Genomic DNA, 27,338 nt, shown 5'->3' with positions numbered 1-27,338 from the left:
CGGGATTTCTGCTTTACCCTTCATTCCTCCTTCCCTTGTCATTTGTGGAGACTCCAGGAAAAAAAACACACCAGTCACTGCTCCCCAAACCTCGGAAATAAACTTCACAGGCGCTGCATCGCTCTTGTCCCGTGCGCTGTAGCAGATGGTCTCCCAGTGCCATCTGATGGTGTCTCCACACTCGGACACCGCTCTGACATCCTACGGTACAGTGTGACTACGGTGTTCAGCCCGGTGCCTGTATTTGGGGTAGCTGTCCCCTGCAACAGGCGCACGCTGTGTGTTCACGCAGTGATATAAGTGGGAGGGCAGCTGTGTGCAATGTTGTCATGGCACCAGCACTGGCTGGGCGAGATGCTGCTTCGTGTGACGGGGACGCTGGTGATGGCAGCAGCATGGGGTACACCAGGACACCGGCTGGGGCACACACCCGCACGTCCCGGTACACACACAGAGCCCAAAATCTCCACGTGTCTGTACAACCCCTATACACAGGCTCCCCACACATACCCCACTCACACACACACACCCCATCAGGAACACACACCACCTTCACTCCTGACATACGTCCCTGTACCGGTTCCCCTACCCTGACACACACAACCACCACAGGTATACACACATATACCCTCACGTGAACACCCGCACACACACCACTCACACAGCCCCCCACACATGAGCCCATACACCCACGCATCCAGCAAGTACTCCTGTAACTACACCCCCCTAACACACACCCGTACGCCCCAGCTACCCACAAACACCCTCACACACCCCACTCCCATACAGACTCACACTCATCCCATTATATCACACCTCCACACACAAACGCTTTGCATATGCATATCTATATGTCCTCCTGACACGCAACCCTACTCACACACCCACAGTTACAAATCCACACCACCCACCCCAACAGCCTCCACACACCCCCAAAACCACCCGTGAACACCCTCACACACCCCACTACACACATACACCTTCCTCACACACACGCACATAACCACCCATGAACGCCCTCACACACCCCATTCATATACACGTATACACCCCACACACACCCAACACATCAACACCCACACGCACTCCTCACTATACCTCCTGAACACACCCCAGCATGCTCACAGCCCACGTCCTTAACACCCCAAAACACCAACACCCATGCACACCCCACACAAACACCCATGCACACACTCCCCACGCTTCCAGACACCCACAACCACGTACCCCCCCCACACACACCCTCACATGCCCCACGTACACCCATACACACCCTCCCCACAGTGGCAGGCACCCACACCCATGTAGCCCCACACTAACATCCTCAAACACCCCAAATACACCCACACCTACTCCTCACACACTCCCCACACTAGCAGACACCCACACCCACGTACCCCCACACAAACGCCCTCACACCCCTCACGTACACCCACCCCCCCCCCTCACACACACCCCTCGCAGACACCCGTGGACACTCCCACACCCCACTCGCACGCATACCCATCCACGACACCACAGACACTCCCACTCCACATACACCCCCCACCGCTCTTCCCCCTCACACCCGTCCCGATGACCATAGAGTTCACGGTCCTCCACGGCCCAGAGAGGCTCCGCACACGTCTCCCCCTCACCCTCCCCGGGCCCCAGACCCCGGTAGCCCGGCCAGGTGGCTCTGCCCGCCCCTCACCCCGCGGGCCGCCCCAGCCGTTCGCCCATCCCCGCTCCCCGAGAGGGCCCCGCGCCGCCTTCCTCCTCCTCCTCCTCCTCGCTGCCCCGTCGCCATAGCAACGGGGAACGCGGGCGGGGGCGGACTACATTTCCCAGCGTGCAACGCGTCGGAGGGGCCCTTCCCTTCCGCCCGCTCCCGTCGGCCCCCGCGCGCGGCCAATCAGAAACGAACAGGTCGCGCGGCGAGGGCGGGGGTGGAGGGTGGCGAGAAGATGGCGGCCAGAGGCGGCAGGGGCGGGTTGCTCGATAAGGTACTGTGGTGCGGCCCGGCTCTCTGGGGGTTTCTCTTCCTGGCGCCGCCGCTACTCGCCTCAGCGGTGACCCTAGAGCTGCCACAGCGCTGGGCCGAGCCGCAGCCACCTCAGCTCGGGCCTCAGTGGGCCCCCACCCCTTGCTGAGGGGCAGCCCCCGCCTCAGCCGTTGGGCTGTGGGGAGCAACGGCCACCCGCTGCTGCCTCCTTGTAGGAGCCGGGCTACAAATGGCAGAAAGGGCCCTGGGGAGGGAGGAAGCGTCCCGCGGGCAGGCCCTGCCGCGGCACCGGGCGAGCACGTTCGGCTTCGAAAGCAGAAGCCGCCGCCTGCGAGATCGCTTTTTTTTTTTTCTTTTTTCCTCCCCCCCCCCCCCCCCCCCCCCCACTTCTTTCTGCCAGCGTGGCTGATTTTAGCCCAGCCGTCCTGACAAAAGCCCGGCTAGCGGTACGGCTGCACTCCTCCCGGTGGGTGTTCTGTCAGGAAAGTAGCGCTGGACGTGGCAGAGATGTCAGGTGGAGCAGAGCGTACCGTAAAAGTCTGTTGATAAGCCCAGCTTTGTCTCGGTAGCTAAAAGAAACTTGTTTGTAGGGCGGCTTTGATCTCGGCTCCGTTTTAAGCAGTCAGGTGCTTGTGTTACAGTTCTTTGTGGTATTTGGCAGTCTGGTAGCAGAAACTAAAGACCTGGAGGCATTTTTTTTCTGCAAGAAGATGGAAACAGTGTGTCTGTGTCTCTGGCTGCAGAACGGTGTATTCAGAGTGGTGCATTTGGCATCTTTTGCTGAACTTCAAAATATGGATGACTGCAATTGAAAACACTTTGGTTTTCTTTGAGATGTGTATATTCGTAATTTCTAAAGAGTATAGTGTTCTTGCATCTGAGATGAAATTGTCCTTACTATCCCTAAGAATTTGGTGTTTTTTCTTTAAAACAGTAGATTAAATTGTTGAGCAAATGTTTTTAGGGGAAGGTGTGCTAATGAAATATTTCTAGATATCTTGTGCAAATGTGCTCAGCTTTCGGTTTTGAGATGACAGTGCTTTGTAGTTAAACATCACAAATTCTGGAAAGTATCATGCTCTCGAGGCATTCCTGCTCCTCCTACCGTGTTCTGTGGATGCTGAGGGGTAGTTATTTCAGAAGGAAAAGGAGTCGTTGGGAAGGGAAATATGCTGTTGGTGTGGGACATGAATTCTTTAGTGAAAAACCATTTAATAGTTTCAGCAGGGCTTCTACACTTGATAACGTTCTATCTTCTTTTCCCTCTGTCCCCATGCTGATCTGTGTGCCTTCATTTCCTCCCCCTGGATGACTTAAATGAAATCTGGTCATTTCTGTGAACCGATGTGTATGTTACTGAGGTATTATCTGGAGAGTTGCGGCCTTAGGGCCATAATTTGCTCAAGCTTTTATCAAACAGAGAAATAACAGGTTATTGGTGAGGCTTTAAAGTCTTAGGATGAGTTGCTTGTTTAGCATATCTTTTCATACTCTGCTAGTAAGCTAAATCAGGGTGGGTTTAGGGAGACTTGTGTTTTAACTGTCCCATTTTTTTTGCCCTTCTCATGTTCTTCTAGTGTTTGTGATAATCAGGTAGCTCCTCCTGATCTCTCCCCACTTAACCAGGCCACCCAAGAGCGTACTCCCACTGAGTTTAAAAGGGTGTGCAGCAGTGGCTAGTCCTCTCAGACACCTTGAGATTTCACCCATTGAGCACAACACTAAGTTATTAACCACACTTTGCTGCTACTAGAACAAAACCTTCGAAGGTTTTGCAGGCCCCAGGACTAAAACCACTTCCTGGCTACCAACTGCTGCGACTGCCTTCTGCTGCTGTGCCCCAGAAGGAGCTCTCTGCTACCAGGGGGTGCTGACTGTGAGTACAGTCAGGCAGCGCTGGTATTTTGGGGAGAGTGAGCTCCAGAATTTCTTCCTCGAAGGCAGAGACTGAGCTTGTTGGAGCCAAGAACAGCTGTGCTGACTCGCTGGAGTTTGCCCCAACTCTTCCTTCAAGAGGAAGAGGAGGGAACTGGTGTGCAGCAAGATCTCCCTGGATTCTGCCCCTTGCAAGCCCCGCTTCTGCCAGGCTCATGGTGTGCAATGTCACTGTTATTTTAGAATTTATGTGGGGGGGTGGAGATCTGCAGTTTGGGACTCAATGTTCTGTTGGCTGCAGCCTGACCTACAGGAAGAGGCGATCAGCTGTCTGTGCCTTGAGGGAGTTGATGTGCATCTGCTGAGGCTCCTCCAACCTCCCTCGGCTGCTCCGGTTTGAAGGGTTTCAGATTTTAGGTTTTAGGAACGGGAGGTTACTTTATTTTCATCCTTATAATAGAAAACACAGATTAGATGCAGAAACGTTATTCCCCTTGAAGAGTTTATATAGTCTACGCTGGTGCTTCTCTTGTAGTAGTCACAAATCTCTTTTACTGTATGATTTGATTATTTATGTTTGTAATACTCAAAATGTGCCACAATCTTCAGAGCAATATTTGAAGAGACAAACTAGCTACCCAAAAGATGTTGCAGGTTAAGACTGGACGTGATATAAATGAGGCTGACAGTAGCGGCAGAAGGAATAAGGCAGGGGGAGAAAAAAAGTTCAGTTTGTGCCATGTCTGACTTCTGAGATGTGAACATCTTGAAATTTCTCCCGCAGGATTTTTCTGTGCCTCCTGCTTATGAGAGCGCTTTGTGAAGGGATTTAAATGAAGGTGATGGTTTGACAAACAAGCCTCGCCGAGCGCTCAAATCCTGCGGTGTCTGCTGCGAAAGCAAGCACTTGTTTTGCTTTCCCTTTTTTTTGGAGCTAACAGCAGAATGCTCCCCTACTGCAATCCAGCTGCAGGCAGCATCTTTACTCAGTGTGAACAGCTGGGGCCCTCGTGTGCTTCTAGTGTCAGATTGGTTTTGCGGCTTTCTGAAATTGCATTTCTGATTTTATTCTTTGTTTTTTAGGTAAGGTAACCCCTGGCTGTATTTCAGCCTTTGCTCTGAAGCCTTGTTCTTCCACGGGTATGCTTTCAGGTACCAAATCCGCTTCCCAGCTGTGCCTGGCTGTAGAACACCATATTTGCTTCCCATTCGTAGTATAGGATGTGTTCAGGACAAGTATGATAATCTTTCACCTGGTTTTTAAAATGAAGGAGTCAAAACACACCCAAACTAAAAAACTGTTCTGAACTGGTGGCTTTATTTTTTTCCTCCATCAGGCTGGAGCCAAACTCTGAGCTTTTCTGTTGAACCCTTTGGAGCTCGCACCAGAAGTGCTCAAGATGACTAACTGGTTGAAAAATACCGTCTGCTAGCCGGAGGAGCAGCCATGTTTGCATCTGCCAGGCTCCGCAGGACATGGGTGCAGCTTCACCTTCCCTCCCCAGCTCTGCAGCCAAGGCAGGGCTGCTCGCAGACCCAAGAGGGGGTGGAGGATCTCCCCTCTTGTGTGAGGGTGAGCACTTGGTGGTAGGGGCCAAATCTCTGGCTCTCTTCCCAGCTGAACGTGGGGGCGGCCGTCAGTCAGAGGTGTTGCCCACAGTTGCACTGGTGTACAGACATAAGTGTCCAGATGTGCGTACGTTTCTGTGCACATCTGGACACAGCAGCAGCATGGATGTTGATGGTTTTCTTTGAGCACCTCCTTCTCTCCTCTTCCCTGGCACTGGCACTGCAGGCGTCAGCGCAGCGTCCCAGCCTCTCACTAGCTCTTCGATTCTGCAGATCGACCTGGAAGAATTAAGAGAACCAGCAGCCATGCTGCAGTGCTGTACTGTGTTAGGAAAAGTAACCTCATGGAAACATCATGACCAAGGTAAAGGGAGCGTTAAAGCTTCTCCCTGGCAAAAGTCCCAAACCCACAGAAGTGTCCCCATTACAAGGTCCCTTCTGACATGAACCACCCTGAGATTATCAAGCTGTTACTGTCTTGAAGCAGAACAGCTGCAGTCCCAGGGAAGTCTGAACAAGAATTGCTGGTTCAGCTTGCTGCTTTAGACAGTCTAAGATTAGATTTTTTTTTTTTTCTCCCCAGTAGCAGCTTTATTTCAAAAAATATGTCATGTGGGCTTTACATCTACTTCTGAAAGTGCTGGTTCTCTGTTAGAGATCAGTATCAGTTAAATATCACTGATGTTATCTGCCAATTCCAGTGTCAGGTGGTTTGGGACAGAGAGCAGGAAGCAAGAATCCAGTTCTCACTCTGTCACGGGTTTCCTGGATATACATTATTATGGCAGCATCTCATATACATTATTACAGCAGTGCCTTGACTCATTTTACTCACTGATATTCCCCTCTGTGCAAATCCCTTCTGCGAGGGAAGTGTTAGGAGTCCTGTGCCTCCAGGGCTGGTTTCCAGGGCGCCTATAAAATAGCTTTAGAATCTTGAGGGTTGGTTTTTTTGTTGGTTTTTTTTTTTAAAAAAATAAAAGCCTGGGGCTTTATTTTCATTTATTTCTCTATTCCTGAGTTTTTCTCATTGGTGTTTTCCAACTATTCTGTCTTTAAATATGTCTAGAAAGCTGTTGGGTTTATTTGGGAGAAGAAATTTTAGCATAAGCCTTGATTCCATCCTCTCGGGCTTTAGGAGGAAAATACAGACATAACAACATTGATTAAAAACTTGAGTGTTGACAATGAGATAGATGCAGTGTGCTTTAACACCAGGTAAACCATGCTGTTGCCAAAAGCAAAGATTCCAATATTAAATATTTAATTGCAAAATATATCACAAAAATATCACTTGAGTGATATCTTTTGAAGTATCTCTGGATTCTTGCTCTCACTTAGGAACAAGCTGGAGAGCGCTGTCGTGTTTTATGCTAAGGGTTGTCTTGTTTTAGCCCTAGAAATGTGAAAAACTGTTTCAAAATATTTGCTCAGATATATTTTTTGCTTCTTTGGAATGATTCCTTTAGTGGCCTTTGCAAAAAAAAAAAAAAAAAATCACAACTGTACTTAAAAGGGAGATCCGGTCTGAAGGAAGGCTTCACATGGCCTGTGAAGGTTCCTTGTGCTGTTAAAAACTTCTCATTCGCTTTGTTCTTTATTATTTGTAAAAAGCAGGAGGGGGAGGGGTGGACCTGCAATAAAGACTGAGCCTTTTCATGGAGTTTTATCAATAGCAAAACTAAACTCTGCAGGCTGAATGATGCCTTCCCTCCTCGGTGAGGTTTGCCTTGAGTTGGATGAGTACAGTAAAGGCCTGAATATTTCCCCACAGTCACATCCGAGCCCAGGGTTCAGTTGTTGCTGTATCCTATAGCAAATCCAGCTGTGCTGCATCTTGCATGTGTCTTACTAGTCAATATTTTTGTCTTTAACAGGACTTTTTTGCACCCTAGAAGAATAATTCTGTAGCAGAAGTAGCTGGTGCTGTTTTAGGAAGATACTCTGGTTTAGGGTTTGGCTAAGCGGCGTACATTTCCACATCGACAGGCTTGTTGCCTTTCCTTCCACTCCCTCGTGAGAAATTGAGGGTGCACCTGGGAGTGGTGAGGTCAAGTCTGAATGGGTTTCTTCAAAATTTTTTTTAATTTATCTGTGGGATAAGGAAAGAGGGATTGGGTGTTGGTGTTACTGCTTTAAGACTTCTGACTTCCAATTCACTAATTAGGGAAAAAAAGGTGCATTTTTCCTCTCCCTAATCTAGCTCTTGATACTTTAATCTTTGGGAATTCCAAAGGGCAAGAAGTAAAACTATTGTAGGTGCTTTTATAAGGAAAAATAAATAGTTGAAAGTATTCTTCTGTATTCTTTCAGGGCAAAGGGTTTGGCTTTCAATTGTCATGTGTGCTAATTAACCCTAGGAAAAAAAATGCTACAAAAAAGTAGCCACCTAAAATATTTTGTAACTTACACTGATATGAGAGCTCTTTCCCAATGTCCTGACTTTTAAATGCTTCTGGCTTGTTTTTGTCCCTGGTAAACCAGCTTCTACATGTGACATTTGCTGTGTACTTGTTATGACCCAGACTGGGAGCCCAGAGAGTCGTAAAGGTTCTGTGGTCCCCTCGGGTTAAATTAAGGTGAAACAACATCAGATGACCAGTTAAAATGTTTTTACTTGTGGTAGAAACAGCTTAAACTTGGGAAAGGATAGTAAGCAATATGGTCTCTTACAAATCTATAAGAAAGAAAAGAAGAGAAGGGAAGAGAAAAGAAAAAAGTCTGGATCACCACGCCAGGTTCCAGTATAGTCTGGTGATCTTGGGTGGTGGGTGCACACACCACAAGGTTTTCTGTCCCTTTTAAGTTCATCTTATCAGCTCATTTGCATACTAGACCAAGAGAAGTGGGTATTCCATGAACTCATTTGCATGAGAGACGAGGAAAAGGTGGAGCAGGGGTTCTGTGTGCGTGTGTTGAGGGGGAATGGGGTGCACCAACCCTTGTTCAACTGAGTCGGTGGTCGTGCTCCCCTCCCCCCCCCCTTATTTTTTCCTGGTTTTGCTTAGGTCCATCTGGTGCAGGTTATTTATCTCTTATCAGTCTTTTAACCCGAACATTTGGTTTCACTCCATCCATGTTTCCCCCCTTCAAGGCTTATCTAAGGAGTTTGGCAATACAGCCACAAGGGAGTGGGGATGCTCATCCTTCCATACACTCAGCGCTTCCTCGGGTGACATTCCTTAGACTAATCACAAGCCACAGCTTGTCCTTGAGGTTTTCTGTGTCGATAAATGTTTGAGGCATTAATTCCTTCAGTTCCTTACAGCACCTTGTAATTCATACCTGCAGAGCCTGAAGAATCAGGCTTTTCCCTGTGTGAGTGTAGGGGAAGTAGATCAGGTTTTATATCTTGCCTTAAAAGGGCTTCATTCCTGCCAGAGGAGGGAAATGAGCTCTTCTGGCAGGTAGTTAATAAATCTGACTTGTGAGTGTCAGGAGCAGGAAATAACAGGAGTGAAGTTGAGAACTGCTTCTAACGACAGCAAAAATTCGAGCTCCAGTCACTCAACTGTTGGAAATAATTGCTGACTTAAAATACACAGGGCTCAAACTCACATGTCTGGCTAAAAGAAATAGTGTCACCAAAAAATAACATCGTTCAGAGGAAAATTAATCCCTTTGAAAAGCTGAGCTATGGTATCTGAGATTCATTATTGATAAGGACCTGCTTCTGAGGAAAATCTGAATATAGAAAAGTGAGAGTCTTAGTTTTGTTCTGGAGGATGGTCTGACTGAAACTTCATTTGTTGTTTGTGCCTTTATATTCTCCCCTTGTACCCAGATTGTTAAGGGTCCCTTGAAATTTTCTTCCTGTCGTCAACCCCCAAAGAGTCTGTTTGTAACAGCTTGGCCAAAAAGGCAAGAATTAAGTCATAATTGATACTTTCTGTGGATGGCAGCAGGAGCAGCAAACGCAGAATCAAAATTAGGATAAAACCGAGGTAAAAAGTCACTTCACCAAATATCTTCAGTGCATGTGACAAGATGTGTAAGTTTAAATCTGCAAAGGTAATGGGTACGTTGGTGCTGGGGTGACTTTTGGCGTGATACAGCCGTCTAACAGGCCCCGGATTCTCTCCATCTCTCGTCAGGTTTTCCCAAACACGTACGTATTTTCTGGGTTGCCTCCTATCTTTGTGCTCACAGCAGGAACAGGGGTATGAAAATGAAAAGCTAACCCGTGCCAAATTCTCTTAACTCCGTTTGGTTTTCGTTGCAGTGGAAGATCGATGACAAGCCTGTAAAAATTGACAAATGGGATGGTTCAGCTGTGAAAAATTCTTTGGACGATTCTGCCAAAAAGGTACGTTGTGTGACTGCTGATTTCTCCCTCTTGGGAAACACTCTGTTTTCTTAGGTTTCTAGATTTAGTTTAAAAACTGTGTAAACTTTTTTGGTTTGATTGTGAAGTGCCTGCAGCCGTGCTGGTACCTCAGCATCTCTTGTGATTCCCATGGCTAAAGCAGTATTTGTGCTTAGAGTATCAGCAATTAATGCAAACATTAATTCTGCATAGTTCCTGTTCAGTTTACCTGTATAATCGAGATTGTTTTATCTAAATCCTTTCCAGAAGCAGTTTGTCAAATTTATGAAAAGCGCAAAATAAACTCCAGCTGTGTGTTTCTCCCGCAGGTTCTCCTGGAGAAGTACAAGTACGTTGAAAATTTCCGTTTGATCGACGGCCGCCTCATGATCTGCACAATCTCTTGTTTCTTCGCGATGGTAGCTTTGGTTTGGGATTACCTGCACCCTTTTCCTGAATCCAAACCTGTTCTTGCCTTTTGTGTTGTATCATATCCTTTACATATGTTGTCTTGTTTATACCAAAAGGGTTTTATTTTCCCCATAAAGCACAAGAAAACCCTTCTCTGTATTCCCATCTTCAGACCTGTGGGAATTTTACTTCCAGCGGTGTGGAGATCAGCTGATAATCAAATAGTTCTCATGTGATGGCAAAATTCCTGCCTGTCTGGGTGTAATGCACCTAAATTTGGGCGATCTGGGGGTGCAGCGATGTGGGAGCCTGGGCAGCAATTCAGCTCCTGTCAGAGGAGCCGGCGGCTGCTCTGCTCTCCAGGCTCCCAACTCTTGGGCAGATTTCTCAGATCTCAGACACCGACGGCACAGAGATTCCACTTAAGTGGGTTAATCTCCAATGTAAGATCAGACTTTGAAAGCTTCAGGGGTTAGTTTTGTGTGTTGGTTATTTTTTTTTTAATTTACTTATAGCCTGGTTATGGTGACATCTGTTCTTTCCTAATACAGCAGATCAGGTATTGAGAGTGAAGAGTAAAATGGAGGTAATTCTTGCCGGCGCCTCTGCCAAAGAGAAGCAGACGCTGCATTTAGGAGGGCAGTGCTGCAAATCAGGGTTTAAATGTTTAGATGTCAACTCCGTTTAGAAGTCAACTGTTACATTTCCGGTATAACAGCACAGCCAGGGTTTGGTTTTCTTCCTGTTTGTGCTCAGAGGGTCAGTGTGGCACCAATTTCCCTGCAAGACAGACGCCCGTAGAGGTTTTAAACCAGAAATGTCTGTGACATGGGTGGTGCTTCCCAAGAGCTGCCGACGGACCCGCTTTCCAGGGCGGCTTTGATGGTACCGCTGAGGCAGCATGAACTGGGAGCCTGGAAACTTATTGCTGGCCTGGGAGTCACTGTCCTGCTAACAGCTGCGTGATCGTGAGCAAGTCGTTTCGTTGTTCCAGGCTACAGTTCCTCTGGTTGGCTTTCAGCACAAACTTTGAGATAATTCATCTTGCAGCACTTAAAATTCTTTAATTCCAAAAATGAGAAAGATTGCTTAATCTGTGTTTAGGAGGAATGCACGGCGATTCATTCTGTGGCTCGTTTAGTCTCACATTTTCCCACTATCTCCCAACAGATGTCGCTCCAAAAATTTTAGCAAAGTCATTAAAACCAGTATTTTGTCATTGTGATTTCCGCTTTACTTTCACGTACGTTTCACGAACGAAGCATTTTATTGTGGCTGGAGAAATCCTTTTCAGGAAAGCACGCAGGGAGTTGCCGCTTTCCCCACCACTTCCAGGCATTCATTTGTGCAACAGCAAAGATTTAAGAAACTGTCCCAATTATTATTTAATTTCTCATGCTAATGAGGCATCCACCAAGCATCGTGTTTGGAATGGTAATGTCATGAGGAGTGGTTAAGTGATGATGTCAGTGGGGGATCAAAGCAATTTCTACCTAATTTCTACTTCTGATTGCAGCTTCTTAGTTTCCTTAACCTTTTTTGCACATATTTTGTGATGATGGGAATCCTGACTATCTATACCTCATACAAAGAAAAGAGTATTTTCCTCGTAGCTCACAGAAAAGACCCTGCGGGGATGGACCCCGACGACGTTTGGCAGCTCTCCTCCAGCCTCAAACGGTATCATTTGCTTCGGCAGCCCGGGCTTGGCTGCGTGCGCCTGTAGCTCCCACGGGCTTCCCAGCGGGGCAGCAAAGCCCCCAAAATGGGGGAAAATATTGGTGTTTCTGCAGTATCGGTGTCTCCACACCGGGGATGTGAGCTTTCTGCAAAGGGTTGGCTACTGTGCCGTGATCTTTGCAGCTTCCCAGGCAACTCGTGATTAATATTCACTCCAGAATACTATTACTCAGAAGTAACAGCCATCTGTGACGGGCTCATGCAGCATTTCCACCCGTATCGCTCCGTAGGATCACCCTAAATATTTTCCTTTATTTTTATACTTAAAAATCTGGTTTGTCTCCATCAAAATCGACGTCCCGAGCTAGAAATGGGAGCGGTGCCAAGTGGTTGCCTGCTGCAAATGTTCACGTTTCACTTCTCTTTAAATGGGGGAGGAAAAAAAAAAAATCCTGAAGAGTATAAAAATCTTTAATTGTGTTATAATTAACGCTTGCATCTTGTGGGGTACTGTGTGTGGGGACCTCCACTCCTGGGGGCTTTTGCCTTCACAAAGACGACGATTTCTCATCAGTTTTTTGTTGGTTAAGCCAGGCTTAAATTCTGCTCTCAAATCTCTCTGCAGGTTTGATGACAAATACACCCTGAAGCTGACTTTCATCAGCGGGAAAACCAAACAGCAGAGGGAAGCCGAGTTCACCAAATCCATCGCGAAATTCTTCGATAACAACGGGACATTAGTCATGGAGGCCTACGAGCCCGAGGTGTCCAAGCTGCACGATAGTCTGGCCCTGGAGAGGAAAACAAAATGATTTCCAACGCCGCCTGCCTCCTGGGAACGTGCTAAATTAACACCAGTAAAGTAAAATAACAAAGAAAGTGAATCGTTGCCTCTTTTTGTCCTGAAATCCTATTCCATTTTAGATGAGTGGGATTTCTGATCTTGGATCTAAGATTTTTTTTTTTTTTTTTTTAACCTAGGCCATGTTTTGGGGGTTCTGCCACCTCTGGGGCAAACCGTGGAGGATTTGCTGTGGGGACACTCCGGAGGGGACGCTTGTCACCGACGCTGCCCCCATTCCCTCTGTATTTTTTATCGGGCAGTGCTTTACCAAACAGCTCCATGCATCTGGGGGGGGGTTTAACCATTCACATTCCACTAACATCACCTTTCCCTTTTTCAGGACAAAATCCTTCTGTAAAACAACTGTCCGCTCGCAAATGAGTTTTCATTATTTTTGTATTTAATTGGGGGTAGAGGGTTGTTTTACATAAAAGCCTTTTGGGGGAGGGTGGGTAAATATGCTACTTCTGTATGTTCAGCTGGTGGAGAAAAAAAAAAAAGGTGGGAAAAAAAAAAAAGGAAAGCGAAAGGCTTTTCCCATGTGTGACTGTTCATGTGTGTCCCGCTGCCTGGTTCCATCTCTTGTCCTGTTCCTTCTGTAAAATGGCATTTTCTTAAAAAAAAAAAAAAAAAAAATTTTTTTTTTTTCTTCAAATAAAAGGGAAGAACAGACGTTAAACGTGTTCCGGAGCGTCTGTGGGGCGTTTCGCGGTGCAGTGTTGGGATGGGGGGGGGTCACCGTTAAACCGCCCCCCCGAGAGGCTCCGGGGGCCGGGCCGGAGCTGCCAGGAAGGGGCGGGGCAGTGGGCGGGGCGACACCGGCGCGGCGGAGGCGGCGGAGAGGGGGGTGCGCGGGGCTGCGGGGGGGGCTAACGGGGCCATGGAGGGGGGGTCGGTGCATGCGGGGGGGTGTAGGGGAAGTGGGGTGCAGGGGGGGTGCCGGGAATGGGGAGGGGGGATCGGGGCATGCAGGGAGTCGGGGTATGGGGGTGTAGGGCCATGTACGGGGGGGTCCGAGCTTGCGGGTGGACGGGGGTGCATGTTGGGGGGGTACAGGGCATGAGGGGTGCAGGGGGGTGCATGGGGGGGACGGCACGGGGGGATCGGTGCGTGAGGGGTGTCAGTGGGACAGGCCATGGGGGCTGTCGGGGTGTCCCAGCATTGAGGAGTGCATGGGGGGGGCGGGACGGGGTATGGGAGGGGTGCATGGGGGGTTGAAGGGACATGGGGGGGTGCATGGGGGGATCCAGGTGGGAGGGGAAAGGGGGGTGCATGGGGGGATTGAGGCATTGGGGGTGCATAGAGAATGGGGGGGTGCATGGAGAATGGGGGGTGCATGGGAGCAATCAGGGCCTGGGGGGGTGCAGGGGGAATGGGAGGGTGCATGGGGGGATTGGGGTATTGGGGGTGCCTGGGAAATGTGGGGGTACATGTGGGGAATGGGGGGTGCATGGGAGGATTGGGGCCTTGGGGGGCAGGGGCTCTGGGCTGGGGACACTGGGGGTGCTAAAAGGGATGGGGTTTGGGGGGGCCTGGAGAGTGCAGCACCCTTGGGGACAGCCTGGGGAGTGGGCACTGTGGGGGTGGATGTAGGGGAGCCCCTGCATCCATGGGGACACCACGGACAGGCAGGACAGTGGGGTGGGACCCCCCCTGAAGGGCTCCGCTCTCACCTCCCCCCCCCCCCTTCCACCCCCCTTCAGGCGCCAGCGGGGCCCTCGGGGAGGCCACCATGTCCCAGGCCATCACCTGCCTCAAGGTTTGTCCTCCTCCCTCTCCCCTCATCTTGGGTGGGGGGGGAGCACGAGGGCCACCTTCCCCCCCTTTTGCCAGCATTTAACCCTTTACCATCTGACCTTCCCACCCTGCCAGCAGCAGGGGGATGGTGGGGAGAGCCCCCCGGCAGCCCCGCTCATCCTTCTGCGGGAGACGCTGTTTCTGGAGGCGAGCGGGGTCACCTACCGCATCCCGGCTTTGCTCTACATCCCCCCTGCCGCCACCTTCCTGGCCTTCGCCGAGAAACGCTCCTCGCCCAGGGACGAGGACGCCAAGTACCTGGTGCTGCGCCGGGGCCGTCGGCAGGGCTCCTCGGTCGAGGTAAAAAAAAAAACAAAACCACCCGCCTGGGCTGTAGGAACAACCTGCGTCCTCCATCACGGCGGACGCATCCCCGGGAGCGACGCCGGGGGGTTTGGGGGTACAGCAACACCGCTGCATCCCCCCCGTTTTCCTCCTCGCCGCCAGTGGGGTCCGGTGGAGGAGCTGTCGGCGTTGACGCTGCCCGGCCACCGCACCATGAACCCCTGTCCCCTCTACGATGCGAAGAGCAGCACCGTCTTCCTCTTCTGCATCTGCGTCGAGCAGGGGAAGACGGAGCGATGCCAAATCTGGAGGGGCTGCAGCGCCGCTCGCCTCTGCTACTCCACCAGCGCCGACGGCGGCCGCCGCTGGACCCCGCTGCGGGACGTGACGGACGAAGCTGTCGGCACCGACCTGGCCCATTGGGCCACCTTCGCCGTGGGGCCGGGCCACGGGGTGCAGCTGCGTTCGGGGCGCCTGGTCGTGCCGGCGTACGCTTACTACGTTCACGGGTGTTTGTGCGGGGTTGTGCCGCTGCCTTGCTACACCCGGCAGCACGCCCTCGTCTTCTACAGCGACGACGGTGGGCGCAGCTGGCACAAGGGTGCCCTGGTCGGCGGTGGGCGGACGGGCGAGTGCCAGGTCGCCGAGATCTGCGCCGGCGATACCCGTAAGCTCTGGCTCTACTGCAACGCCCGAGCGCCGCGGCGTTGCCGGGCCGTGGCGTTCAGCGCCGACAACGGGCTGCGCTTCGAGCGCTCGGCGCGGTGCAGGGCGCTGGGCGAGCCGCCGCGGGGCTGCCAGGGCAGCGTGGTGAGCTTCGCCGCGCCGAGCGGCGCCGGGGATGCGCCTACTTGGTTACTCTACTCCCACCCCACCGATCGGCACCGCCGGCGTGATTTAGGCATCTATCTCAACCCCGAGCCGCTGGATGGGGCGGGTTGGTGGCACCCATGGGTGCTGCACCCAGGCCCGGCTGGTTACTCCGACCTGGCCGTCTGCCCCCGCGGCGTTTTCGGCTGCTTGTTCGAGTGCGGCACCGCCAGCGCCTGCGAGGAAATCGCCTTCTGCCTCTTCGCCCTGGACACCTCCGACGGCGGCGAGCAGAACCTCAAATCTTCCTAAATCAGACCCATTTTACAAGGGGGGGGGGGGGTCACTCCCAACTGCTGGCAGCCGGAGCCGGTGAACGCAGCAACGCTGGGACCCCACCGGCACATTTTGGATGCGCCGGAGGCTCAGCATTGCATAGCTTTTTATTTAATTAACGCTTGGCTTTTTAATCACCCGTCAGATAAATGGTGGCAACCTGGGGGAGGGGGTGGAGGATCTGCTGCGGGGGGTGGATGCCGGCACGGCACCCAAAATGCCGCTGCTTCATCAGAAATTTGCATTTTTCACCTGGTAGTGGCAAAATGCAAAAGGTGCCATTGAGAGCAGCTGGTCCCCTGGGGAAAAAATACCCAAAACCAGTTGTAAAAATTATTTGCAATTCCTCTGTGTGTCCCCCCCATGTGGTAGAGAGAGAATTCCCCTTTTTTACCATTTTTTTATCCTGTTCTCTTCACTTTGCTGGTTCAGGCTGAGTTTCACCCCATATTCGCATGGGAAAAAGCACTCAAATCTCAAGGGGGGGGGTTATTCTGCTCTGTAGGGGACAAGTTGCAGCATCATGACGGTGACAGCGACCTCATCTCCCTGTGCTGCTGCCGCCGAACAAAATCCTCCCAAAACAGGTGAAATCCAGCCAATATTGGGAAAATCCCAGGGGAGATGGCCCTGCCAGGGAAGGATGCAGGATGGCCCCGAGCGTTGTCGCTTCCCAGTCCATCCCGCTGCTACATTTTGGGCACGCAGCATCTGGAAGAGACACACCCCCCCCCCACAAAGGTCGTGGGGTTAGCGGGGGTTTTTTTAGAGGGGGGGGGGGGGGGGGGGGGGGGGGGGGGGGTCCCGGTGTCCCCATCTTACCGGTAGCGCCGGGGACAACCAAAATGTCCCCGCTGGGTCTCGTGGGCGAAGCAGACGCGGCGGCAGCGACCCGTGTGCTGGGCGCAAGGGCGGGCACCGGTGGGGACGGCATCAGCGGGGGGGTCCTGGGGGACGTCGGCGGTGGGGTGCTGGGGGCCGGTGGCCAGGAGCAGGGCCAGGAGCAGGGCCAGGCACGGGACAGGCATGGTGTGGGGACAACCCCGGTGTCACCTGGGGTTGTATTTATGGGGTTCAGCACCGGGGAGGTGGGGTTTGGCGGCGGAGGGTGTTGCTGGATGGGGTTTAGCGACGGGCGACGGCGTGGCCTGCTCTGACCGCTGCCAGGGGGGACCCAGGGGATGGGGAGGGGGGTGAGGGGAGATTGAGGAAAGTGCTGGGGTTTGGGGGGGTTTGTCCGGGTTTTTGGGGTGACGGGTGGGGGGGGGAAGGTGGGGGGAGTGATGCAGGGTCATGGGATGTGGCTGAGTGATGGAGACATGGGACACGGGCATGGCTGAGTGATGGATGTGGGACATGGCTGAAGTTTAGGACATGGGACATGGAGTGATGGGGACATGGGACATGGGACACGGCTGAGTGATGGGACATGGAGTGATGGGGATGTGGGACATGGCTGAGTGATGGGGACATGCAATACAGCGTGTGATGGGGACACAGGACACGGTTGAGTGATGGATGTGGGACATGGCTGAAGGATAGGACATGTGACATGGGGATATGTGATATGGGGACATGTGACATGGCTGGGCAATGGGAACGTGGGACACGGCTGAGTGATGGGACATGGGACATGGAGTGATGGGGACATGGGCCATGGCTGAGTGACGGGGACATGGGACACGGCTGAGCAATGGATCGTGGTACCCAGACCCTGGAGCGGAGGGTCTCAGAGCAAAGCTCACCCCAAGCCCTGATGCCTTCCTGCCCTTGCACCCGTCATGTCCTTGCACCCGTCACCCCCCCATGGTGCAGGGCAGGGTTGGCCCCTCCCAGCCCCTCGGCGCAGGCGCAGCGCCCCACATTTCCCAACTTCTTTTGGCCTTTCCTTTGGGAATTCAGCCGGTTCCACCCATTTTCGCTGGGTGGCTCCAGGGGTGCCAGGGGCTGGGGGTGCTCAGCTCAAGAGGGAGTATTTTGGGGTGCCATGATGGTGCTGTCCCTGCAGATGGGGCACCTGAGCACCTGCTCTCTACAAAAAAGGAGTTTTTTCAGGGTGAGAAAGTGTCCACAGTGTTGGTGGGAACCCAGCGGGACGTCCTCGACCCACCACCCTCACCCCACTGGGACAGGCAGGAGGGGGACGGGACGGAATGGGGACAGAGAAGACAGGGACAGGCAGGATGAGGCCAAGGCAGGGTGAGACAGCCAAGAGGGGGACAGGATGGGATGGGGACAGGGTACAAAATGGAGACAGACAGGAGGGGGACAGGCAGGATGGGGCTGAGGACAGGGCAGGATGGGGCCGGGATGGAATAGGGACAGGCAGGAAGGGGACAGGATGGCATGGGGACAGGGAGGTTGGGGAGAGGATGGGATGGGGGTGGGCAGGGTGGAGACAAGGAGGATGGGGACAGGGAGGGTGGGGACAGGATGGGATGGGGACAGAGATGACAGGGACAGGCAGGATGGGGACAGACAAGAGGGGGACAGGGACGAGGGGGAGAGGCAGGATGATGCTGGGGCAGGATGGGGACAGACACGAGGGAGACGGGCAGGATGGGGACAGGGATGACGGGGACAGTCAGGATGATGCTGGAGCAGGATGGGGACAGACACGAGGGGGACGGGCAGGATGGGGACAGGGACGGTGGGGACGGGACAAGAGGGGGACAGGGACGATGGGGAGAGACAGGATGATGCTGGGGCAGGATGGGGACAGGCAGGATGGGGCCCAACACCACCACCCCCGCCCCCCAGCCAGCGTGGCGGATCCGGGGCACCCCCCACCCCTCTCCACCCCCCCCCCTCACCCCCCTTCAAGGCGGGGCCTCCCCGTCCCTCCCCCCTCCGCCCTCCTCCCTCTCCCGGCGGCGGCGGCGGCGGTGGCTGGATGCGGGGATTGGGGGCGCTGGGGCTGGGGGTGCTGCTGGTGCTGGTGCCCCCCCCCGCCCCAGCCGAGACCTACACGGCCATGCTGAGCGTCCGGAGGGCGCTGGGCTCCGAGGGCCGCCTGCTCCGCCGGCTCCGCGCCTACCTGCGGGAGGAGAGCGGCCGCCTCCGCCGCCTCGCCAGGTACCGGACCCCCCCACACCCCCCCCCCACACACACACCCTGTCGTGGTCACGCGTGGGTGCTCCCCCTCTGTCTCTTCCCCTCTAAGCACCCATAGCCTCGCCCCAAGGGTGGGTGCTGCCCTGGCAGGGAGGGAAGGGGGGGATTAAGGCAGCCCACACACCCCCCTCCAGCACCCAATTTTTGGGGGTTCCCCTAAATAGGAGTTTGGGGTGACGTTGGTGGATGGGGAGAACAGCCGGGACGCTGCCACGCCCCGCCCCCCCCCCCCCCCCCCGCTATGTCCCAAGAGGGGGACGTGGTGTCCCGAACCCTGGGTTGGGGACCGGGGATGTGGGTCACAGCACCCCCGAGGCACGGGCCATCCCCACGGACCCACCAGGGATGGGGTCCACCCCCCGTGATGGGGTTTCCTCACCCCTGGCTTGGCCAAAAAGTGGGTGCTGGGGCAAAGCTGCCCCACTCTGCGGGGGGGGCTAGACCCTAGACCCCACCCCAGGGGGGTCACCACCCAGGAGCATCACTCAAAGTGTCACCCAGTGGGTGCCTTGCAGGTTTTATGAGAAGGTCCAGGCGCTGCACCAGGACCCCAAGGCCTCAGTGGACAACCCCTTGTTGGCCTTCAGCCTCATCAAGCGTCTTCACTCCGACTGGCCCAATGTCATCTACAGCGACGAGGCCACTGAGAACACCCAGGGTATGGAGGATGCTCGGCCACGTGTCCCCTCTGTCACCTGGGGAGAGCCGGGAGGTGATGGGGAGGGGTGGATGAGCAGGAGGATGGATGGAGGAGCAGGGGAATGGGTGGAGGAGCTGGGGAATGGATGGAGGAGCAAGAGGATGGATGGAGGAGCCAGAGGATTCATGGAGGAGCAGGAGGATGGATGGAGGGACAGGAGGATGGGTGGAGGAGCAGGAGAATGGGTGGAGGAAAGGAGGATGGATGGATGGAGGAACAGGAAGATGGATGGGGAAGCAGGAGAATGGATGGAGGAGAAGGAGAATGGGTGGAGGAGCAGGAGGATGGATGGAGGAGCCAGAGGATGGGTGGAGGAGCCAGAGGATGGATGGAGGAGCCAGAGGATGGGTGGAGAAGCAGGAGGATGGATGGGGGGACAGGAGGATGGGTGGAGGAGCAGGAGAATGGGTGAAGGAGCAACATGTGAGGTCCCCAGGGATGGAGAAGGACTGATAAGGGTGACTGCACCCCAAAAGCTCATTGATCCCTCTCCGTTCACCCCATTACCCACCCTCAGCACTCCATGATGGCTTCAAGGAGGTGGAGCAGGAGCTGCCTGGAGCCGAGGACCTGGATGGGGCTGCCCGGGCCCTGATGCGGCTGCAGGATGTCTACGCGCTCAGCGTCAAGGGCATGGCCAATGGCGTCTTCCAGCGAGCTGGCGCCGGCTGGCCGCCCCTCTACAGCCCCAGCCGACGCGTCTCCCTCTCCGCCGACGACTGCTTCCACGTGGGCAAGGTGAGGGCGAGAGCCATCGACCCCCCCAAAAGAGCTTTTCCAGCCCAGGATGTTGCTTCTGTAGGGATAGACTTTGGGTTTTCTTCTCACACGGATGCGGAGGGGCCCCTCTGACTCAGCCCGCAGGCATCCGCCTGCCTGCCATCGCCTCTCAGCTCTCACCCAAATAATGGGGCTTCTCGCTGCTTCGGGGCTTGGGGAAGGGAAGAGCCAAGCCAGTGGCCTGGGGGAGACCTCCCGCCCCAGCAACCCAGTTGGGTACAGGGTTGGTCCCCGCCCGGGGGTCAAAGTGGGTCTGTAAATCCCTGGGAGGGCATTTGGGTGCTTCACTAGAGGTTTTTGTTCAGGGTAGAGTCCTCTGAGTGTCACTGCAGAGCTGGGATGGAGTGTCAGAGCGTGGGATGGGATGGGATGGGATGGGATGGGATGGGATGGGATGGGATGGGATGGGATGGGATGGGATGGGATGGGATGGGATGGGATGGGACAGGGTGAGGTGGAAGTGGAGTTGCAGGAGGAAATGGAAATGGGGATGTGGATGGATGAGGATGGGACAGGAAAGGAAGGGTGGGGCAGGATGGGGATGGCGTGGGAGGGAATGGGGGTGGGGATGGGGAAAGCGACAGGATGCAATGGGCCAGGATGGGTGGGAATCACAATGGGATGGGATGACATGGCAGAGGGATGGGATAGAATGGGATGGGGTGGGACAGGGCAGGGAGAGGACGGGAGGGGATGGGGATGGGATTGGGATGAGAAGGGGATGGGATGAGTCAGGAAGGGACGGGAAGGGATAGTGTGGGGTTGGGATGCAGGCCAGGCTGGCCCTGTCGGAGGGTCTGGGCGATGCGCTGCCTTCCAGGTGGCTTACGACACGGGCGACTACTACCACTCCATCGCGTGGCTGGAGGAAGCTGTTGGCCTCTTCCGCCTCTCCTACGGCAGCTGGAACCCTGAGGACCGGAGCAGCCTGGAGGATGCTCTGGACCATCTTGCCTTCTCCTACTTCATGGTATGGCCACGAGTCCCATCCCCATCCTCGCGGTGCCTGGCAGAGCTGAACTGTAGGCAGGGGGATGCTCACGGGCTCTCCGCTCCACCCATCCAGGCTGGAAACATCTCCCATGCCTTGAGCCTCTCCAAGGAGTTTCTCCACTACGGTACGTGGGGCAACCTCTGATGTGGCAGGAGGTGGGGAGAAGTTTTGGGGTGTCTCCATCACTTCTGCACGGCACCAGCCTCCCTCACCCCATTTCTTGCCCTCCCCCGGTAATTCTCCGGGGACTGATGCCATGGGGATGGGGACACTGCATTTCGGGTGACACCACCTCTCTGGCAGACCCCAGTAACCGAAGGGTGGCGAGGAACGTGGTCAAGTACGAGAAGCTGCTGGAGATGGGGACGGCGACAAGCCCCAGACCCCTGCAGCGCCCCAACGGCACCCGCCTGCAGAGCCGCGACGCTTACGAGGAGCTGTGCCAGCGCTCAGGGGGGCAGGTGGGTCTGGCAGGGGGTTGTTACAGTCCCCCATTCCACCACTGTCCCCCTCCTCACACCCTCCTTGGTCCTCTCTCTCCCCAGCCATCCCTGGAGCAGTTTCCGCGCCTTAGCTGCTCCTACGAGACCAACGGCAGCCCCTACCTCCTGCTCCAGCCTGCCAAGAAGGAAGTGGTCCAGATCCAGCCCTACGTGGCTTTGTACCACGATTTTGTCAGTGACACCGAGGCCGAGACCATCAAGGGGCTGGCAGGACCCTGGGTGAGTCATCCCTGTCCCCAGGGATGTCCCTCTCCTGGAGGAGGATGCCCCAAGAACATGGTCAAGATGGACCACCTTGAGCATGCAAAGATAGGAGAGGGTTTAAGCCAGGGTTTAGCCAAAGCTTCCTGCAGCAAGAGCCCGGGGTGGGTGAGCACCCCAAAAGGTTTTGGGGAGAAACCAGGTCCACGCATGCCCCTAAAACCCTTCCCAGCCAGGCTTGACTTGGTGACACCCAACTGTGTTGGATCCAATTGCATCCATCACCCCAGTGGGACACCTTGGGGTGGGGATGTTTGGCCACCAGCTGGTATAAACCTCCCAATTTCAACCCCAACCGGGGTCCCTGCTTGGTGTGGGGGTCCCCATCTGCAGCAACATCCCCCTCCTCCAGCTGCAGAGGTCCGTGGTCGCCTCTGGGGAGAAGCAGCAGAAAGCCGAGTACCGGATAAGCAAGAGGTAGAAGCCACCCCACCCCTTGTCCTCCAGCCAGCGGGACCACCATGGCCCCATTGCCACCACTGAGGTGGCGGTGAAGCCACGCTGGGGAGGCCTGGGTCCGCCACACCCAGCAGTGCCACACGTGAATTTGGGGGGGGGGGGGGGGGCTGAAGGTGAGGTGCTCCCGCAGCGCCTGGCTGAAGGACACCGCCGACCCGGTGGTGCGGGCATTGGAGCAGCGCATCGCTGCTGTCACCGGCCTGGACCTGCGGCCACCCTACGCCGAGTACCTGCAGGTGGTCAACTATGGGTTGGGAGGCCACTACGAGCCACACTTCGACCACGCCACGGTCAGGGAGCTGCTGGGGTGGTCCATGGGCTGGTCATAGGGTGGTCTGGGGATGGTTCCTGGGGTGGTCTCTCAGACGGTCACCAGACTGGTCCCTGGGTTGTTCTTGGAACTGGTCCCTGGGGTGGTCTCTGGGCTGATCCCTCAGATGTTCCTGGAGGTGGACACTGGTGTGGTCCCCATGGGATCCCTGGGATGGTGCCCAGAGCGGGGTGTCCCTGGGATGGTCATGGGGTGATCTGGGGATGGTACCTGGGATGTTTTTGGAACTGGTCCCTGGGGTGGTCTTTGGGGTGGTCTCTGGGCTGGTCCTTCAGATGTCCCTGGGGTGGACCTTGGGGTGGTCCCCATGGGATCCTTGGGATGGTGCCCCGAGGGAGGGTCCCCAGGGTGGTCCTTGGGGTGGTCATGGGGTAATCTGGGGATGGTACGTAGGATGTTCTTGGAACTGGTCCCTGGGATGGTCTTTGGGGTGGTCTCTGGGCTGGTCCCTTAGATGTCCCTGGAGGTGGACCCTGGGATGGTCCCCATGATGCTCCTGGGATGTTCCTGGAGCAGGGAGGGCCCTGGATGGTCCCTGGGGGTGTCCCCATGGTGATCCCTGGGATGTTCCTGGGAAGGGAGGGAGGAAAGAGGGAAGGAAGGAGGGAGGGACAAGAAGGGAGAGGGAGAGCGTTCCCTATGGGCAGCTCAGAGCCACCAGCTCTGTTAGGGTGGGAGGTGCCTCCAGGCTGAACCGTGCCAGCGTGGGACTGTCGTCCCCACGGGACTGACTGTCCCCACCCCCTCGCTCTTGGGGCAGTCCAGGAAGAGCCCCCTTTACAGAATGAAGTCGGGCAACAGGATCGCCACAGTCATGATCTACGTGAGTCCACCCTCATTTCCGGACCTAGAGAGACTGCGCTTGCTTGGTCATCAGTAGGGTTCAGAGTGAACAGGGTTTGAGACGGGTGAGGGCAGCCCTAAATCAGACTGTGGTGGGGTGTTAAATGATATCTTCAGAGTATTTAAGAGCTTGTGCCATGCTGTAGCGAGGGAAACACAGTTGGGGACCGAGGGAGGTTTTGTGCCTCAGTTTCCCCGTGCAGAGCAGCCACATCACAGGGGGAAGGGCAGGGCCATGGCTCATATTTTTGTTCCTTTTCCTTTTTTGCTCCTTTTTCAGCTAAGCGCAGTGGAGGCCGGAGGCTCCACAGCTTTTATCTACGCCAACTTCAGCGTGCCCGTGGTTAAGGTGAGGGGGACCCGCATGAGCCCCCCCTGGTAGCGGGGAAGGGGGGGACGCTGCTCTCTTGTGTCTCGTCTCTCGCAGGGGAGTTGTGGCTGAGCCTGTCCCGATGCCAAACCCCAACCCCGGGGCTCCCTGATCTGTTTTGGGGTGCCAAACACCCACCCTGGAGCTCCTGGCTCCCTTTGAGGGTTGCCAAACCTTGATCCTGCAGCTCCCAGCTCTGTTTCGGGGTGCCAAACCATAACCCTGGGGCTCCCATCTGTGTTTTGGGGTGCCCAAATCCAATCTCGGGGATCCCAGCTCTATTTTATGATGCCAAAACCTTAAACCTAGGACTCCCAACTCTGTTTTAGGGGTGTCACACCCCAGTCCTTGGGTTCCTGGCTCTGTTTTGGGGTGCCAAACCCAATTCTGGGGCGCCTGGCTCTGTTTTAGGGTACCAAACTCCAACCCCAGCACTCCCAGCTCTGTTTCAAGGGTTCCAAGCCCCAGCCCTTGGGCTCCTGCCTGTTTTGGGGTGTTAAACCCCAACCCCAGGACTCCCAGCTCTATTTTGGGCTTCCAACCCCCAATTCTGCAGCCTCTGGCTCCAGTTTGGGATGTCAAACCCCAACCTCAGAACTACTAGCTCTATTTTGGCATTCCAAACCCCAATTCTGGGGCTTCCAGCTGTTTTTGGGGTGCCAAACTCCAATCCTTGGGCTCCTGGTTCAGTTTAAGGGGTGCCAAACCCCAACCTTTAGGTTCCTGCCTGTTTTGGGGTGCCAAACGCCAACCCCAGGGCTCTCAGCTTTGTTTTGGGGTTCCAAATCCCAGTTCTGGGGCTCCCAGCTCTGTTTTGGGGCTGCCAAAACAATTCTCGGGCTCCTAGTTCTGTTTTACGGGTGCCAAACCCCAACCCCAGGGCTCTCAGCTTTGTTTTGGGGTTCCAAATCCCAATTCTGGGGCGCCAAGCCCCAACTCCTGGGCTCTCAACTTTGTTTTGGGGTTCCAAATCCCAATTCTGGGGCTCACAGCTCCGGTTTTGGGGTGCCAAACCCCAACCCCAGGGCTCTCAACTTTGTTTTGGGGTTCCAAATCCCAATTCTGGGGCTCACAGCTCCGGTTTTGGGGTGCCAAACCCCAACCCCAGGGCTCTCAGCTTTGTTTTGGGGTTCCAAACCCCAATTCTGGGGCTCGTGGCTCTGGTTTTGGGGTGCCAAACCCCGGGGCTCCCTCTCTGCTCTGCAGAACGCGGCTCTCTTCTGGTGGAACCTGCGGAGGAACGGGGACGGGGATGGGGACACCCTGCACGCCGGCTGCCCCGTCCTGGCTGGGGACAAGTGGGGTGAGAGACGGTCCCTGGTGTCACCCTGGGGTGGAGGGGGAGTTCTTCCGGCCAGGGGGAGCGAGAGGGGCTGGGAACCCAGAAAAATCCGGGGTAACAGGCGAAAACAAATCACTGGTACCGGAGTGGGGTCGGGGACGGGTGCAGGGGGACGGAGGCAGACGGGGGTCCTTGTCCTTATCCCTTCCAGTGGCGAATAAGTGGATCCATGAGCACGGGCAGGAGTTTCGGCGGCCATGCAGCACCAATGCACAAGATTGAGGTGCTGTGGGCTCAAGGAGGTGGCACCCATGGGTGGCAAAGCCACCCCGGCACAGCTGGGGATGTCCCCAAGGCTGGCAGCAAGAGGAGGGAGGGAAGGGGGTGGCAACGGCGTGAGGTGTTATTGGGGGCGGTAGCACTTGCTCAGCCACGGCTGAATCTGGTGAAAATAAAGTCAAAAGACACTAAATTGGAGTTAGAGGGAAATACCTCAGTGTGGTACCTGATGGGATGTGTGTATGTGTCTGCGTCCCCTCACCCCTGATTCCAGCCTGGACCCTTAACTCACCTTCAAGCCCCTTTCTCCAGCCCTAGGTGAAAAGTCTCTCTGCTAAAAGGACAGGCAGTTAGTGACATAGTATTTCTATGATAATCAGTAGGCTTCAGAGTGAACACAATGGCCATAGAGGATTAGAGCAAAGACAGTACATTATCCATCCTCAAATAAACCTGCTGCAGTGCCTGGCTGCATCTTGGGCCTGATTGTGCAGCCCCCCACTCCGTTCTTGTCCCAACAACTGCATGGAGCCCCCCTCCCTTGCACCCCACAAGGGTTGTTTTGGGGTTTTTTTGCAGGGCAGTGGCTGTAAGAGGGACCTTGGGGAAGGAGAAGGCAGCCGTTGCCTTCCAGCCACCCCGGCCCCCAGCCTGCCCGTGCTCGGAGCACGCCTGTGCCAGCGCCGCTCCCCCGGGACCCCGCACACAAGCTCCCTTTCTCCGGCCCGACCGCAGCACCTGCGTGACTGGAAGGCAAAAAAGAGGCAGCAGGGCTCTCCGGCAGCGCCCGGAGATCGGGCAGGGACCCCGCATCGCTCTCCCTGGGTATTTGGGATGGGGGAGAGCCCGGCTGAAGGGGGGATGAAGCTGGAGGACACCATCCTCCCCCCCTCCCTGACTCCACATCCATCCAGCCCCATGGACGTGACATTTGGATGAGATTAAAACCCTCCTGGATGGAGAGGGAGAGGGGAGCACGGCCTGGGGAGACCCAGCTCCCCGGGGGTGGGTCCAGGCCACTCCATCACCTCTCAGCCTCTTTGCTAGTTAGAAGGAAAAGGACAAAAATTGGGGAGGGGGATAAAAACGCCAAGCTGACGTCTCCCAGCGCTCACTTTGGGTTCAAAAATGTGCATTTATCACTCGGTGGCAGTGTTTATCCAGCCTCAGATTAACCCTTCTGTAGGCACACGGGATGAGCTGGAGCAGCAGGAAGAGGCTCCAGGAACCCTTTCCAGCTCTGTTAAGCCTGCTTGAATGTGAGAGTTTGCAAAATTTCAGAGCAAATTTCCCCAAATTCCTGCTCTTCAGCTAGGAACAACGACCCCACCATTTTCAGAGTATTATAAAACACACGGTTCAACGCAGCACAGGTTATTTAACAGCCAGAGCACCGTGGTTTATTACTTTCAGATGTTTCTGTACACGTGGGAGCCATCGGTCATGGAGGGGAGGGGAAAAAGCAAAAGCTGTGGTTAAAGCATCCCCCCCCCCCCCCCCACCTCCTCCCCACACTGGAGAAGGG

At 54.9% G+C, this 27,338-nt stretch overlaps 3 protein-coding genes and 1 long non-coding RNA gene across 11 annotated transcripts; 3 read left to right on the top strand and 1 right to left on the bottom strand.

Moving 5' to 3' along the window:
• The first annotated feature begins 1,890 nt into the window (after positions 1-1,890).
• On the top strand, positions 1,891-12,704 carry SPCS2 (signal peptidase complex subunit 2). Its single transcript, XM_074860593.1, has 5 exons — positions 1,891-1,985; positions 9,651-9,734; positions 10,064-10,228; positions 11,695-11,825; positions 12,451-12,704. The coding sequence occupies exons 1-5, from the start codon at positions 1,947-1,949 to the stop codon at positions 12,635-12,637; spliced, it is 606 nt and encodes a 201-aa protein (XP_074716694.1). The 5' UTR covers positions 1,891-1,946; the 3' UTR covers positions 12,638-12,704.
• Positions 12,705-12,861: 157 nt separating this feature from the next.
• Positions 12,862-16,012, top strand: NEU3 (neuraminidase 3). 5 transcript variants are annotated; one of them, XM_074860592.1, is made up of 5 exons: positions 12,862-13,516; positions 14,373-14,428; positions 14,542-14,766; positions 14,914-15,239; positions 15,324-16,012. In XM_074860592.1, exons 2-5 carry the CDS (start codon positions 14,402-14,404, stop codon positions 15,871-15,873), a joined length of 1,128 nt encoding a protein of 375 aa, XP_074716693.1. In that variant the 5' UTR covers positions 12,862-13,516; positions 14,373-14,401; the 3' UTR covers positions 15,874-16,012. The 5 variants fall into 5 exon arrangements, with proteins under 5 accessions (XP_074716693.1, XP_074716692.1, XP_074716689.1 ...); XM_074860591.1 differs by having other exon boundaries at positions 14,545-14,766; positions 14,914-16,012; XM_074860588.1 differs by having other exon boundaries at positions 14,914-16,012.
• Positions 15,987-16,898, bottom strand: LOC141939905 (uncharacterized). The gene is made up of 2 exons (XR_012627795.1): positions 16,720-16,898; positions 15,987-16,608 (listed from the first exon to the last, which is right to left on the bottom strand). It is a non-coding gene; the product is annotated as an uncharacterized LOC141939905 (long non-coding RNA).
• Positions 16,899-18,780: 1,882 nt separating this feature from the next.
• Positions 18,781-26,023, top strand: P4HA3 (prolyl 4-hydroxylase subunit alpha 3). Of its 4 annotated transcripts, none has more exons than XR_012627794.1 (13): positions 18,781-18,972; positions 19,527-19,669; positions 20,229-20,449; positions 21,312-21,461; positions 21,558-21,609; positions 21,789-21,946; positions 22,031-22,207; positions 22,602-22,666; positions 22,839-22,998; positions 23,805-23,862; positions 24,163-24,231; positions 25,459-25,555; positions 25,746-25,833. XR_012627794.1 is itself a non-coding variant. In XM_074860586.1 (13 exons), the coding sequence occupies exons 1-13, from the start codon at positions 18,791-18,793 to the stop codon at positions 25,814-25,816; spliced, it is 1,608 nt and encodes a 535-aa protein (XP_074716687.1). In that variant the 5' UTR covers positions 18,781-18,790; the 3' UTR covers positions 25,817-26,023. The 4 variants fall into 4 exon arrangements, 3 of the variants coding, with proteins under 3 accessions (XP_074716687.1, XP_074716685.1, XP_074716688.1); XM_074860586.1 differs by having other exon boundaries at positions 23,800-23,862; positions 25,746-26,023; XM_074860584.1 differs by having other exon boundaries at positions 23,710-23,862; positions 25,746-26,023.
• Positions 26,024-27,338: the final 1,315 nt, after the last annotated feature.

This window comes from Strix uralensis, chromosome 2 (genome assembly GCF_047716275.1).
Source record: "Strix uralensis isolate ZFMK-TIS-50842 chromosome 2, bStrUra1, whole genome shotgun sequence".
NCBI lineage: Eukaryota > Metazoa > Chordata > Aves > Strigiformes > Strigidae > Strix > Strix uralensis.
The sequence above is the reverse complement of the archived record's forward strand: the minus strand, read 5'-3'. Positions and strand labels throughout refer to the sequence as shown.